Source organism: Balaenoptera musculus, chromosome 19 (assembly GCF_009873245.2).
Source record: "Balaenoptera musculus isolate JJ_BM4_2016_0621 chromosome 19, mBalMus1.pri.v3, whole genome shotgun sequence".
In the NCBI taxonomy this organism is placed as follows: domain Eukaryota; kingdom Metazoa; phylum Chordata; class Mammalia; order Artiodactyla; family Balaenopteridae; genus Balaenoptera; species Balaenoptera musculus.
The window spans coordinates 43,593,475-43,608,360 of record NC_045803.1 but is presented as its reverse complement, the minus strand read 5'-3'; the positions used below and the strand labels follow the sequence as shown (position 1 = coordinate 43,608,360).

The 14,886-nt window shown below is 40.7% G+C and overlaps 1 protein-coding gene across 1 annotated transcript in view; it reads right to left on the bottom strand.

Moving 5' to 3' along the window:
• Positions 1-14,886, bottom strand: part of WWP2 (WW domain containing E3 ubiquitin protein ligase 2) — a 147,039-nt gene that overhangs the window by 43,546 nt on the left and 88,607 nt on the right. Inside the window, exon 8 of the mRNA XM_036833378.1 lies at positions 5,577-5,787. Within this exon, the coding sequence (XP_036689273.1) occupies positions 5,577-5,787 (211 nt within the window). The remainder of the gene's footprint in view (positions 1-5,576; positions 5,788-14,886) is intronic.

Genomic DNA, 14,886 nt, shown 5'->3' with positions numbered 1-14,886 from the left:
ATAGGGAATGGGACCGGGGAGGGGTTCACAGGGACTTTCAACTTTATTGACAGTCTTCATCAAGAGGTTAAAAAACAGGGGGAAGGTTTATAGCAAATGCAGCATAATGCTAAAGTTTGATACGGCTGGGTAGGGGAGCCCACAGGTATTTCTTATATTACTTTCTATTCTTATCTGCATGCTTAAAATATTTTACAATTAGAAAATAAATTTTAAAAGCACATACCCTAAGACTGTCAAAAAATTTTGGTAGATGTGTGTTGACGTGTACATGTCTGTATACGTGGTCTTGGGCAAACTGCTTAAGGTTTCCTCATTTGCAAAATAAGGGTGAAAGTAGCTACTACACAGAGTGCTGTGAAGACCGAAATAACCCACGTATGAAACCTAACACTCCCCAGCACTCTGGAAACATTTAACACATGTTAATTCTCACCAATGATCAGGCAAAAAAATACACAAGGTGCATGAAAAGCACCAGTGGTCAAATCTAGGTGGGTGTGTGTTTGTTATTGCTGTTGTTCTACTTCTTTCTTCTACTTTTTTTTCTAAGTTTTCCAAAAAAAAAAAAAAACCTGTAAAAAATTGTAAGAGCTATTGAGAATGAAAATACTTATCCAGTCATTCAACAAACACTTCTCACTCCAGCTCCCTAGGAGCCAAATACTATGCTAAGTGCTGGGAATACAAAACCCCAATAATCCCAACTCCTGACGAGCTCTCAAGAAAGTGTAGTAAAAAATGAAAATTCCTAATTATACATGAATACATACATATAGCAGGGCGAGAACTTCTCACGGGCCAGCCCCAACAACAGTAGAATCTTTGGAAACAAGGCTTTTGTCCTGAGATGAGGAGGAGGAAGCCAGGAACATGTATTATCTGGCATTACCTAAGCATGTAATACTCCCTGCAGAGTCAAGAACTAAACCATACTACTTAGCAAAAAGGCACAGATTCTCCAGTATAATCCTTTAATCCTTTGCTACTAAAGTATGGTCCATGGCTCAAACTGTTACTATTCAGCAACCAGAAAACTACAGAAGCTTCTAGATGTTTAGAAACTTTTGGACCAATTTGACATTGCCACAACATCCAAATATGTGATCTGTAGATCTGCCTCACTGAACAGAACAGAGGACAAAAGTAAAGGTTCATAAGAGATTGAAAAAAAAATTAAAACAGAACAAACAAAACCAGAAGGAAAAAAAAAAAAAAAACAAGGACTAGTTCTTCACAGACAGTTTCAGAAGCACTGCTTTAAAACTCCTTGGGTAAGGATCTTTGGCTAGCGCCAAAATTGAGTTTGGAATGAAATTCAATGGCAGCAGCTGGTTTATAACTTAGCAGAAAAGCTGCAAATTCCAATGTCTCTTAAAGTGTCTCTACAAAGAAAACATCAAAGAACTCTTACCAGGTTGTCATCCTTGATAGTGTGTCAAGGACCACCTGGAGAAAGGACCTCTGGGTCTCCATTACTGGGCCTGGGGGTAGGGGAAGATGGCAAATCAAACAGATCCAGAAATCACCCTCCTCAATTATTTCTACTCTGAGGCAGGAAACGGCCAGGGCAGCCAATGACTGCAAGAGGAGAGGGATGGTGTGAAGTGGCAGTGCTGAGGTAAGTCGGCAGAGTCCAAACACAACGGCCTCCCTTATGTAAGAAACCACAGCACAGCGCGGGCTGCCAGGGTGAAATAATGTGCCTCTGTGTGAGAGGGCCTGGGCGAGCTGCAGAGCCTGGGACGCACTTGGAGTTTATCTAAGCCATGTACACACGGTCTGTTAATGAGCATTTGGTCCCCAAAGTGGGCTCCCTGCTGATAAAAACCAGATGCAGGCCCAGCTGATCAAAGTGGCCTCCCTCCCCACTGCCCACTGCCTGGACCACTATCTCACCATGTCTCCCGAGCCTTCCTGGCACCCCCTCCTTTAACGGACATTTGCCAGCTGAAAACACCATGCCCTTCCAACTAGCTTCTTTCGTGCTAATTAAATTAAAAGGTAGGGAAAGCAGGAGGGTTTGGAGACAGGGAGAGAGAGGAAAGGGATAAAGGGTGTTCTATTTGGATTTATGTGGCCCAGTTTTTGGTGGCCTTCGGTCACTAAAACACACAGACGGACGTGACATCTTTATGTCCAGTCTCATCTGCTGCAAGTTTCAGAAAGGCAATGCAGCAACTGGAAAAATAAGCCCTTGGGATCCCCAAATGAACTGTGCCCGATCCCTCTGTAAAGGCGATTGAGAAGGTAAGGTTAGAAAGAGACAAAGTCAGCTGGATGCCATGAAAAAGCAGTCTAGCATGGCTCAGAATGCCTTAGCAAAGGGGAGACATGGTCCACAGTGTCTCCCAGGGCGTGAGGACCCCTAGTGAGCAAGGAGGAGCATCCTGACCCTGTGAGAGATTCATACTTGAACCCAAAGCCAGACAACCTAGCCTAGTTAGTAACCCCTTAGGGTCTTGTTCTTGGGAAGAAAATGCAGTATTCCTGTCATAGTTCCTCTTTATTTGAGGCATCAAAGAAGCAGAAAACATTCATCCAGGTGGAGAAAAAAAAAAAAAGATGGCATTTAAATCGATTCATTAATTCACTACAAGTATGTCTTGGGGGCCGACTTTGTGCCAGGCTTCTTGCCATCTTGGCGTTTACAGCCCAGCAGGGCAGAGAGACGCAAAACACGCAATTACACGTGTGAGAAGTTACAGTACACAGGGTGGTCTGACCTTGTCTACCGGGGATCGAGGAAGGATTCCCAGAGGAAGTGCTGATTAATCTGAGACTTGAAAATGGATAGAAAGTAATGGACAAAATGGTGAGGAAGGTTTCAGAAAGGGTAACCAGCATGGCAGAGGGTCCCAAATCCAGAGAAAGTGTGGTACATCTGTCAAACTAAAATAAGTTATGGCTACAGCTTAGAGAGCAAAGCAAAGAATGTCTTCCATGGAAGGCTTGAGGGGTAGATGAGGTCCTACACTGCAGGGCTTTTTAGGTCTTACTAAGATTTGAGAATTTATCCCTGAAGACAATAGGAAGCCATTGCAGCATTCTAAGTGGTGAAATGTCATGCTCAGAGTTTTATTTAAAAAGGTTAAAAGTGGTCCCCTGACTCCTGAATGCAAGATACCAGAAATAACAAATATCATATATTAACGCATATACGTAGAATCTAGAAAAATGGTACAGATGCACCTATTTGCAAAGAAGAAATAGAGACACAGATGTAGAGAACAAACATATGGATACCAAGGGGGGAAAGGCGGGGGTAGGGTGAACTGGGAGATTGGGATTGACATATACACACTACTAGGTATAAAATAGATAACTAATGAGAAGCTGCTGTAGAGCACAGGGACCTCTACTCAATGCTCTGTGGTGACCTAAATGGGAAGGAAAGCCAAAAAAGAGGAGATATATGTATGCATATAGCTGATTCATTTTGCTATACTGCAGAAACTAGCACAACATTGTAAAGCATGTATACCCCAATTTTTAAAAAAATTTAAAAAATAAAAATAAAATAAAATAATTTCAGAAAAGTAAAAAAAAAAAAAGATACCAGGAAAAGAGGAATAACTCTCATCTTGTCTGAATCTCCTAAACTTGTAAATAAGCTAGGGCGGGGACGGTAGGTCTGTGAATTGGAAGGCTCACAGTGGAAAGTGCGCCCTTTCTGGCTTGCTGTCACAGAGCCGAGAACTGAAAGCCTGCCATCCTCACCGCCACACACTCAGCAGTGCCGGTGGCAATCTCCAGGCCCTGAGACAGCCCGCAAAGTACCGGAGCTTCCAGTGGGCACCTGGAAGTCCATCTGGGCTGGAAAACTGGGTCTCGGTACCCTTCTCTGGACCACGATACGTGTTCAAGTGGGGAGGGGCGGGGTGGGGGGGGGTAGGAGAACAGGCTTCTCTGAGCTGCTCAATCGCCAGACTCAGAATAAAGGGTGTTTTCAAGGCCTGGAGTTTTCCAGCTGCCTGGAAACAGGAAGAGCCCAATCCAGGAGAACAGTAACCCTCACACACCGCCCTACATAAAGACACGTTGAGCCATTAGCCCTAATTGCCTGTGACTGACACCAGGAGTGAAGCCCGCCCTCCAGGCATTTGCTCAGTGGAAAGCAAACAAACAGCTCCTGGAGCACCCGGAGAAGCCATTTTCTCTCCTTTCTGCCAAAATGATTCTGCCCTGTTCCCCCCAAATTATATACAGATTTCAAATTATAAACCAAACAAAGGTCTTTCAAGTATTCCTTACCACGTAGGAAAGAGAAAAAAAAAAAGAACGCCTCTGTAGGGAGGAGTTACACACAAGCAATTGCTTATGAATCTTTTCACAAAATCAAAAACTTCACAAAAGACTTTTTGGAGCCACCTCTCAATACCCCCAATTCTCTCCGGGTTTGAGGTATTAAAAACTATTTGCAATATTTTTCACGTGTTCATTGTGTTTTATTAAGAAATATAAGTTAAGTTGTGTGCCAAATGCTGGGGATCGCAAATGCCTTCGGATTTAGGATTTTTTGCTTAAACAACGGGGTTTTCTAAAGTGGTTTAAGAACAATACAGAATGTTATACATCAAGCAAGAAACCATCCATCCTTCCCTTTTCCTCTGTGAATCACCCACGCACCACCACCACTGGCCAGACCATGGTGACTGTGGTGATATGGACATTGGTTTCCTCAGTACCAACTGATAACCAGGATGGGCATTGGGACCACAACGGGACTGGCCCTGAAAGTGAACAATAGTCCTGAGATAAGACTCTGTTTCCCAGTTCAGAACCGTCTGTTCCTTTGTGGTTCCTTCATACCCACTTAAAAAATATCATTCACCAGGTATAACACCCACCATTGGGTGAGGGCTTCATATACACTGGCTTATTTGAGTCCCTTAACTTCCTGGGGAGATAGATATGCATGATTATTACCTCCACCTTACCGAGATGGTAAGTCACGCAGGCAAAGTCATAAAGGGTTGAGTGGGCAGTTAAACCCAGATCTACTTGATTCCCAGGTCCATGCTTTTAATCTCCACTCGCTTTTGGCCTGCTGGGGCCGTCTTCTTGTCATCCAAGGCCTTCAGCATCAGATTTAATTCTGAACTAAAAGGTGGCTCCAAGAAAACCAGGAGCCCGCGCTAACGTCAGCCCCGGCCATGGGAATAACATACAGTAATATTCAGAGCCTGAAGTCCCCCATGGGCCGTTGAGATAAAATGCAAGGGAGAAAAGCTGTTTTCTAGGCAGGATCTAGGCAAATCCAGTGATACTGGAGGGCAAAATGAGCTCCTTGTTCCATAAAAGCCACATTCTTTGAGTCAAGCTGTGCATTTCAAGTCACGGTATAAGGTACCATTGATTCTGCCCTAGATGATTTAGATCCTTTTCAAGATTTATGCAGAACGAGCAGTTCTCCCACACCTCCCTTGTTCCTATGCATGGCAGCCTCCCCAGAGACTACTAGCCACCAGGTAATAAATAACCATGTTGTTTCTGCCCTGGTGAAGGAGCCTCAGTTTTTTTTTATTTCAGGGGGTGGGGAGGGAGGTGCTGCTGTGGGACAGAGGGCTACTCACCCAGCAGGCAGAGCATCAGGGGCCTGGGCAGCCGCTGGGAGCTGCTGGGTGCCCGAAGTGCTGGCCTCCTCTCCTTCCTCCGGCGTGGCCGTGGCAGGGAGAGTCGCGGTGGCGGGGTTGGGGACCGCACTCGATGCCGCAGCAGGCGGGGACGCCACAGCAACAGCGGAGGGTCCTTCGGGGTCAGTGGCTGCAGTGGGTTCGTCATTCACTGAAAATACAGGAACCGTAGTTTAGAGATCAACTCAGCGTTGTGTTCACATTCACCAGGTTTCTCGCTTAACGTGGTAACACAGTACCTACAAGGTGACTGTACATGTTACCTGGTGACGGCAAAAAGTTTTACAGAACATAACTTTGGAAAGGACAGCAAGTCAGTGAGGGCCTGCCGGAAGAAAAGTGGGAGATGGAGCTGAAATAAATAGATTATTAAATATTACCTCTTTTATATAACTTCACTAAATTTTTCTAACATGCCATGGTTACGTTTACAGCGATAAAAGAGGAGCAGGAAAAATAATGTACCAGGCAAGTGTGTTAGTGCTACGTGGAGCAAAGCCAAGGCCAAAGCCAAGTTTATAGGGTTGTATACTTTTCTTTGTCACTTGTCTGCTAGGCACAAATAGCACCTTCCTTCAAAAAGCTCCATACACACTAAGAGGTAGAAAACTTCCAATAATGTGCTTGTTCTTTTAAAGACTCATGCTCAAAGTGGGGGGCAAGGATTAACACCCTAGATGGAAAAGATGGGGCTGTGAGAGAAGGGACTTGTCTCCAAGGTAACAACAGACAAAGAGACAGAAGTGAAATAAGCTGATTCCTGAGTCTCCTCATTTTTCCATTCCTTTGATGATCACTCATGTTCACAAGGATCCCAAGGCACTGCAATATCCTCTCACTCAGAAAGGGATCAAACATGGTTTCAAAGAATTAAAATTCTTTGAAAATGGATAAGCCATAAACAGAGAATTTTCTACATATGTGATTGCATATGTGTACATGTACACTAGAATTTCATAGGAAAACCCCTTGGTTTAGCCTCATCTTCCTAATTCAGAAACTCTTTTTGCGGTTCCCCTAACAAATGGCTATCCAGATTGAACATTTCTTCTGACAAGCACCTTGTTACAGAGGTTTCCACTGTTGAACAGATGTAGCTGCCAGAAAGATTTTTCTTATGTTAAGCTGAATTCTACTAGATGGTTTTAGTCCCCACACCCCAAGCAATACAAAGTAAGTATCCGGCCACGCTGTTTCTCATTCACCCTCTCTATTCCAGTAAAAGGCCTACTATTTCTTTAATGTCTCTAGGTTCCTCTCTTCTTATGACCTGGCTGCCCTCTTGTAGATATTTTCTTCTATTGCCTCCCATTTCTAAATAATGGTATCATGAACTGAACGTAATAAACGAGATACCATCAGACCAGCAGGGTCAGATTTCCAATATAAATGATATTAGTTATATTTATAGAACACCAGTATGTGCCAGCCAAAGTACACATCATTGCTTTTTGGATTATCTCATTTAAGCCTCATACACAAGCCCATTTTACAGTTGAGGAAGCTGAAGCTCGAAGAGGTTAAATAACCTGCCAAGGTCACAGGGCACCTAATTCACACCCCTGCTGTCTGCCTCCAGAGCCTGAACCCTCACTCACTACACTCTACTTCTCCCTCTCTGCGCATCCTCTAATGCAGCCCAGGATTATAATAACTCAGAAGCAACCACATGAGCCTGTTGGCTAACGTGAGACTGGTGGTCAGCTGAAACTAAAATTTCTTCACATGAGATGATGCCAAGCTTGATCTTAACAAACAGCAAAGAGCCTAGGAACTACCTACGATTAATTTAAATAATCTGCTTTCTCTTCAGTATATGAAATATTGTCTGGCACAAAGACTAAATTAGTTGTTTAATAAATGACTATATTTTATGCAACTGATGTTTCCCCAACATAAATGCAAGAATTTTTATTTATATTCCTAGTCTATCTCGGCTGAGTTAGTAAAACACAACAGATGGCAATTCTTTTTATGCAAATCTATAAATTTTACTCAATTCCAATGAAAAAACCATCATGACCTTTTTGAGAACTAAATAAATTCATTCTAAAATTTATAAGTAAAACTAAACACAGAAGAATAGCCATAAAAATTCTAGAGATGAAGAGTCTTGTGTGCATGGGGTGGGGGAGAGGGGAGGAGATAGTTTTCTAAGGTATTAATTAACCCATATTATAAAGCTACAACAACTAAAACAATGTGGCACTGATACATGAATAGGCAGATGTCGATTAAATAAACAAGATAGTTCAGAAACAGAATTAAATACACATTGGAATTAAGGAATTTAGTATATGACAAAGGTGACATTTTAAATTCCTGCAGAAAAGACAGACTATTCAGTAAACAGTACTGTGACAAGTGGGTAGTGTACTGGACAAAAACTGAGATATATTCCTACCTCACTCCTTACATCAAAATAAATTCCAGATAGATCAGAGATTTTGACATAAAAAATGAAATCACAGAGGAACCAAAGAAAATGGAGGAGAACAGTTTTATAATCTCGAAGTGGAAAAGACAGAATCTAAAAGTCATAAAGTATTGATGAATTCAACTACATTAAATTTTTTTTTAAATCTAAATGGCAAAAAACCACCATAAGCAAAATTAAAATCAAAAGAAAAACAACAAACTGGGAAAGATTATTATCAATTCATATTACAGACCAGTTGCTAATTTCTTTGATATGAAAAAAGCCTCTACAAAACAGTAAGAAAGGGACTTCCCTGGTGGCGCAGTGCTTAAGAACCCACCTACCAATGCAGGAGAAACGGGTTCGAGCTCTGGTCCAGGAAGATCCTACATGCCGTGGAGCAACTGAGCCCGTGTGCCACAACTACTGAGCCTGCGCTCTACAGCCCACCAGCCACAACTACTGAGCCCACGTGTCACAACTACTGAAGCCCACGCGCCTAGAGCCCGTGCTCCGCAACAAGAGAAGCCACTGCAATGAGAAGCCCACGCACCGCGACAAAGAGTAGCCCCCCCTCGCTGCAGCTAGAGAAAGCCCATACAGCAATGAAAACCCAACGCAGCCAAAAATAAATAAATTAATTAAAAAAAAAAAAAAACACAGTAAGAAAAAGACCAAAAATATGCAGAGACACTTCACAGTTAAGGAAATACAAATTACCCCTAAACATACGAAAAGATGCTCAACCTCAATTATGAGACAAAAAATGCAATTTAAGACTATAATGAAATGTCATTTTTTAACCTATCACACTAGCAAGAGTGAAAAATATTCAACCACACTGATAAGAATGTAAGAAAAACTGGATTTTCACATACTGCTGGTAGGAGGAGAAACTGCTAGAACCTCTGTGGAGTGCAGCTGGGCAATACCAAAAATTTAAATACAATAATTGGGAGGTGGGGGGAAGCTTGGGTGGGTACAGAGAAGAGAGGTTGGGGGGCCTACAGGTGAAATTAAAATGGCCATGAGTCAGTAACAGTCAAAGCTGGGTGATGGGTTCATTGTAATATTCCTTTATACTTTTGTACATATTCAATGTCTGTGGCACAGATGGAGTGTGTACTCCCATCAGGAGAGGCACATAATGTCTGGTCATTTCTCTTTTACAATGTTAGCAGCCACTGATGATTATTGCCTAAATCCACTAACTGGTAAAGAACCGAAAAATAGTAATATTCTAATTCTATCACACCTCTAAAGAGAAATTTCCCCTATCAACTATCTGGTTACCTTGAGGTTCAGTTTGTAAAGAAAAGGCAAGAGAATTGCTTGAGTCTTTCCTTTCATTTACCAGTTTTCAGAAGAATGAGTTGATACTCTCATGTCCTCCAAAAACAAACAGTGAAATTTTGCTCTGCTTAAAAATCATTATGAGTTCTTGGATTTAAATATATTTAAAGCATTTCAATCTTTTGTGATTATTGTTCTTATTGAAACTAAAATTGTCCCCATCTTTGGCTGGGGTTAGCACAAGAGGAAAGGGCCAAAGATCTTCAAGTTGGCTTCAAGTTCTTTGGAAAAAATTCTAAGATAATTAATAAGTGGGAAAGTGCAGAACACCATATATATTGTGCTACCATTTGTGTGTGTATGTTCAAAGAATATGCTTGTATATTCAAAGAATATCTTGGAAAGAATCATATGAAACACAACAGTGACTGCCTCTGGGGAGGGAAGGGGAAGCTGGAAGACCAGAATAGGAAGGAGACTTTCTTTACACTGTTTAAGCTTTTATACCTTTAAAGTGTTGACAACATATATGTGCTGCCTATTAAAAAATTTTTTATGAAATTGTCAACCAGGAAAAGAACAAAACCAGAGCCCTGCAGCGTGCCAGTGGAAAAGGCCGCCTAGTCAATACTATTTGGATCTGACCGTTCATGCCGCTGCAAATCTAGTTAGAAGGGTTCCCACCAGGACTGCATCTGTCCACAGAGCTATCCGAGAGCCTTTGATTCACCAGAGTAGTTCATCTGTTTAAGAGCTTTGTGGTATCTCGAGTTTAGATTTGGAAACAGAATGTGAAAGCCAGATATCCTAGCACTGAAACTTTATGTGTCCATGCTTATACTCTCTGCTCTCAAAGACTCTGTATGTGTGTGTGTACGGGCAGACCTCAGAGATATTGCAGGTTTGGTTCCAGACCACCACAATAAAGCAAATATCGCAATAAAGCAAGTTTTTTGGTTTTCTAGTGCGTGTAAGTTTTGTTTACACTATATTGCAGTCTATTAAGTGTACAATAATAGCATGATATCTTAAAATACAATGTATACTTTATATTTTATTGCTAAAATGCTAACCATCATCTGAGTGAGTCGTAATCTTTTTGCTGGTGGAGGGTTTGAGATATTGCAAGAACTGGGGAATTCTATGGTGGTCCAGTGGTAAGGACTCTGCACTTTCACTGCCGAGGGCCCAGGTTCAATCCCTGGTCAGGGAACTAAGGTCCCACAAGGCACACGGCATGGCAAAAAAAAAAGAACAGAAACATTGCAAGAGTTACCAAAATATGACACAGAGACACGAAGTGAGCAAATGCTACTGGAATAATGGTGCCGGCAGATTTGCTTGATGCAGGGTTGCCACAAACCTTCAATTTGTAAAAAAAAAAAAAAAGAAGAAGAAAAAATGTAATATCTGTGAAGCACACTAAAGCAAAGAGAGATAAAACAAAGGTGTGTCTGTATATACACACATGTTCTGAGAACATAAGGGCTTGAAACCTCAGAAGTTAAATCCAAACCATCGCAGCTTACAGTCAGAAGAAACCAAAGTTCAGATAATTCAGTTACTGCGCCATGGTCACCCTGGTAAAACAGTGACAGAGCGCCGCACTTGAGCCATGACTTCAAGTAGAGAGAAAAACTGGATTGACATAGGCGAGGAGTTACAATTTCATCGTGCCTTAGAAAATTGCTGTATTTTACATTTAAGCTCTATTCAGTATAGCCAGTGTTCTCTATTAATCCTAATTATTTGATGTACACAACTTATCTCCCCCAAAAGACAGCATCCTTTCTGAGAATGAGGGCAAATTTGTTTTCCTTCATTTTTTGCTACTTCCATTCTCTACCTACTACATTCTTGTCTCCACCCCTTTGCACACTTCAGCCCTCCTTCCCTAGAGGCTCTCCCCACCACTTCAGCCCAGACGGATCCCTTTGCAGAGCCCGCAGCACCTGTGGTCTTGGCTACTCAACCACATAGCCCCTGTGACATCTGCTGTGTTGGTATTTGGCTGACTGGGGCTTTTCAGCTTCTTCCCCTGAAACAGACTATAGGGCAGTGGCCTTATTTCATACTTTTTCACACTGTCATAGCGCTTAGCAAAATGGCATTTGATAAATATTCATTGAATAAATACTTGTTTAATAGGCCTAATAATCTAGCAAAAGATATCTGAAATAAAACCGCCTCACATTTGGGTAACACTATCACTTGCAAAGCAGGTTCTTTTTAAATTTTTTAAATTTTGGAATAGTTTAAAATTTACAGAAAAGTTACAAAGATAGTACAAAGATAGCATGCCTTTCATCCATGCCCTTCATCCATGCTATTACTACCTTGCTGAACTATGGCACATTTGTCAAAACTAAAAAGATAACATTAGTATATTACTATTAATTAAATTCTAGACTTTATTTGGATTTCACCAGGTTTTCCACTAATGTCCTTTTACTATTCCAAGATCCAATCCAGGATCCCGTGCTGCTTTTCACAAGTTCATTCTCATTAGCTCATTTATCTTCCTAATAACCCCATGAGGAAGGTAGTATTATTCCCATTTTACTGAAGGTAAAACTGAGGTTCCCAGAGGTACCACTCAGAGAGGTGCCAAGCAAGTAGCAGAACCAGCACTCAAATCCAGAAGACTATTAAACAGAAACAATGGAAGGAGGCGGGAGGAGGAGAAATGAAGATGGCTTAGATGGCTTTCCTGTGTGGGAAAGAAAAGCTGGGTACCAAGATGAGAGGGTAAATGGGGTAAGGAGGTAAAATGGCTGATTTCTGCAACTGTGGGTATTTCACAAGGTTCCCTCTGTGATGTTGGTTAAACATTCTAACTTTCTGAATCAGATATTCATTCAGGACTAAGACATACTCTAGTCACAGTTGGCCAAAAAAAGATCAGGAATTGGAAATTCTTTTTCTTAATCCTAGACAGGCTGCCAGCTCACTGTGTGTTCCAAGATCTTTAGGTGTGTGTGTGGTGTAGCACAGACTCTCACTGGACACACAGGTCTTTTCAGCCCCCTCACTCGGGCATGGAGAAGGCGACTGCCAACAATGGAAGCTTTTTAAACTGAAGATCAGCTCGTAACATATGATACATGGTAAAGCAGTCAGTATCTCTCATCCGTGAAACCCAAGCAATGCCTTCCAATGCAATCGATCAACTCAGCTCTTCAAGGGAGCGGACCAAAACTAGAAAAATATTTCATAATTAGCATGACACAGGGTGGGTGAGGATTATATTTTAAAAAGCAATTAACTTAGATGGAAAAAAGAAGAAAAACTTAAAAATGGATAAAGCCATACCATGTCACCTGATGGGAAAGTTCAATCTTTCCTTGGTCAATATGTAGATTCATACAGTTTCCACTTACATTCCACCACGCTTCTAAGCATTCAAAGTCTGAAATTTGTTTTGAAAATGTATAAACTCTCAAAAAATATCATGGAGAAAAAGCAATAAGGTGGGACTAGCCCTTCCAGACATTAGAAAAACATCCTATAACATGTCGATAATCAAAATCACACAAGACTGGCTCAAAACCAGAAATAAATGGGATAAGTAAAGAGTCCAGAAATGAATACTCACTGCGTATAAGAATACAGTAAGTGATAAACACTGAGTAAAACCACAGAAAGAAAAAAAGTAATGAATGTTTACAGGATAATAGGACCCTGCTATAGAGAAAAATTGAAACCCAGCTTTCATTATATTTATGTATGTATAGATACAGATAAACCAGTATAATTTCCAGTGGGATATTTTTAACATGAAAAAAAAGTAAAGCAGAAAATATTTATTCCATCTAGAGACAAGAGAGAATCTTTTCACTACTGAAGCAAAAGTTAAAATTACAAATATTTAAAAAATGCTCAGGGACAATTTTTTTTAAGTTTTTAACTCCTTTGCTACAAAAACCACAGAAAATGAGATAAAAGGCAAAACAATGATATAGGGGGAAAACTTATAATCATACAAATAATAGATAAAACTTGTACCTAGATACTTCACACCCATTAGGACGGCTAGTATGGGAAAAAAACCCAAAACAAAACAAAACAAAAAAAACAGAAAAAAACAAGTGTTGGCAAGGATGTTAAAAAACTGGAATGCTCATTCACTGCTGGTGGGAAAAGACAGTACAGCTGTTCTGGAAAACAGTTCAAGGGTTCCTCAAACGCTAAACATAGAATTACCCTATGACCCATCAACTCTACTCCAAGGTATACAGCCAAAAGAATTGAAAGAACAGACTCAAACAGATACTTGGACACCCATGTTCACAGCAGCATTCACAATAGCCAAGGAGTGGACACAACCCAAACGTCTATCAACAGATGAATGGATAAATTAAACATGGTAAAAACATACAACAGAATATTATTCAGCCTGAAAAAGGATTGAAACCCTGACACATGCTACAACGTGGATGAATCTTGAAAACATTATGCTAAGTGAAATAAGCCAGAGACAAAAGGTACCTAGAATAAGCAAATTCATACAGACATAAAGTAGAACGAAGGTTACCAGAGGCTGGGGCTGGGGGGTAGGAGGAAGGGAGAATGTTTTTGTGTAAAAGGTACAGAGTTTCAGTTTGGGATGATGAAAAGGTTCTGGAAATGGATAGCGGTAAAGTTGCACAACACTGTGAATGTACTCAATGCTACTGAATTATACACTTAAAAATGGTTTATATGGTAAATTTTATGTTATGAGCATTTTACCACAATTTTATTAAAAACCTGTACTTAGACTATATAAATCTCTAAAATAAACGTCTATAACTCCATGAGACAAATAACTGAACACCATGAAAAAAGTCGCTTAAGAGAAAAGCAACTGATAATTGTAGAAATGCAATGAGGTAAAACGATAAGGTGGCACCCAATACCTGTTAGCAAAATGACAAACCAGTATTTACAAGGTCAAGGGAAAAATAAACCTCATATGCCATGAGGAAAATTTTACAGTGCCCTGGGATGTATGATTATTTCAAACCTTTTGGAAGGCAATCTGGTAACACACTTTAGATTTTAAAAATTCGCATCCTTTGACTCAAGAGCTCCATTCTGGAAGAAACAAAGTTGTGTGCAAAGATGTTTACATCAGGATTTTGTTTTACAAAAGGGAAATACACAAGGACTGCAAAATGGTTATATGAGTTATGGCATATTAACTGTGAAACAGTATGAGGCCACTAAAAAAAGGTAAACAAGAAGACCGCTGATACATGGACACGTGTGACAAAAATAATGAAATGGAAAAAAGAATATCTATCCACGCTGCATAATTATAACCATATGAAATTATTCGTAGAGACAAAAGCTAACTTTGAGAGCTTACTATGTCCCAGGCACTGTGCTAGACATGCTACATGTTTTATATAATTTATTCCTTATAACAACGCTATGAGATATATAATCTTGTCCTGATTTTATTAATGAGAAAACTAAGGCCCAACTAGTCCCTGGGTCTTACACACATGCTATACACCGGGGGCAGAATCTGACTGCAGTCAGTGTGACTCCCCA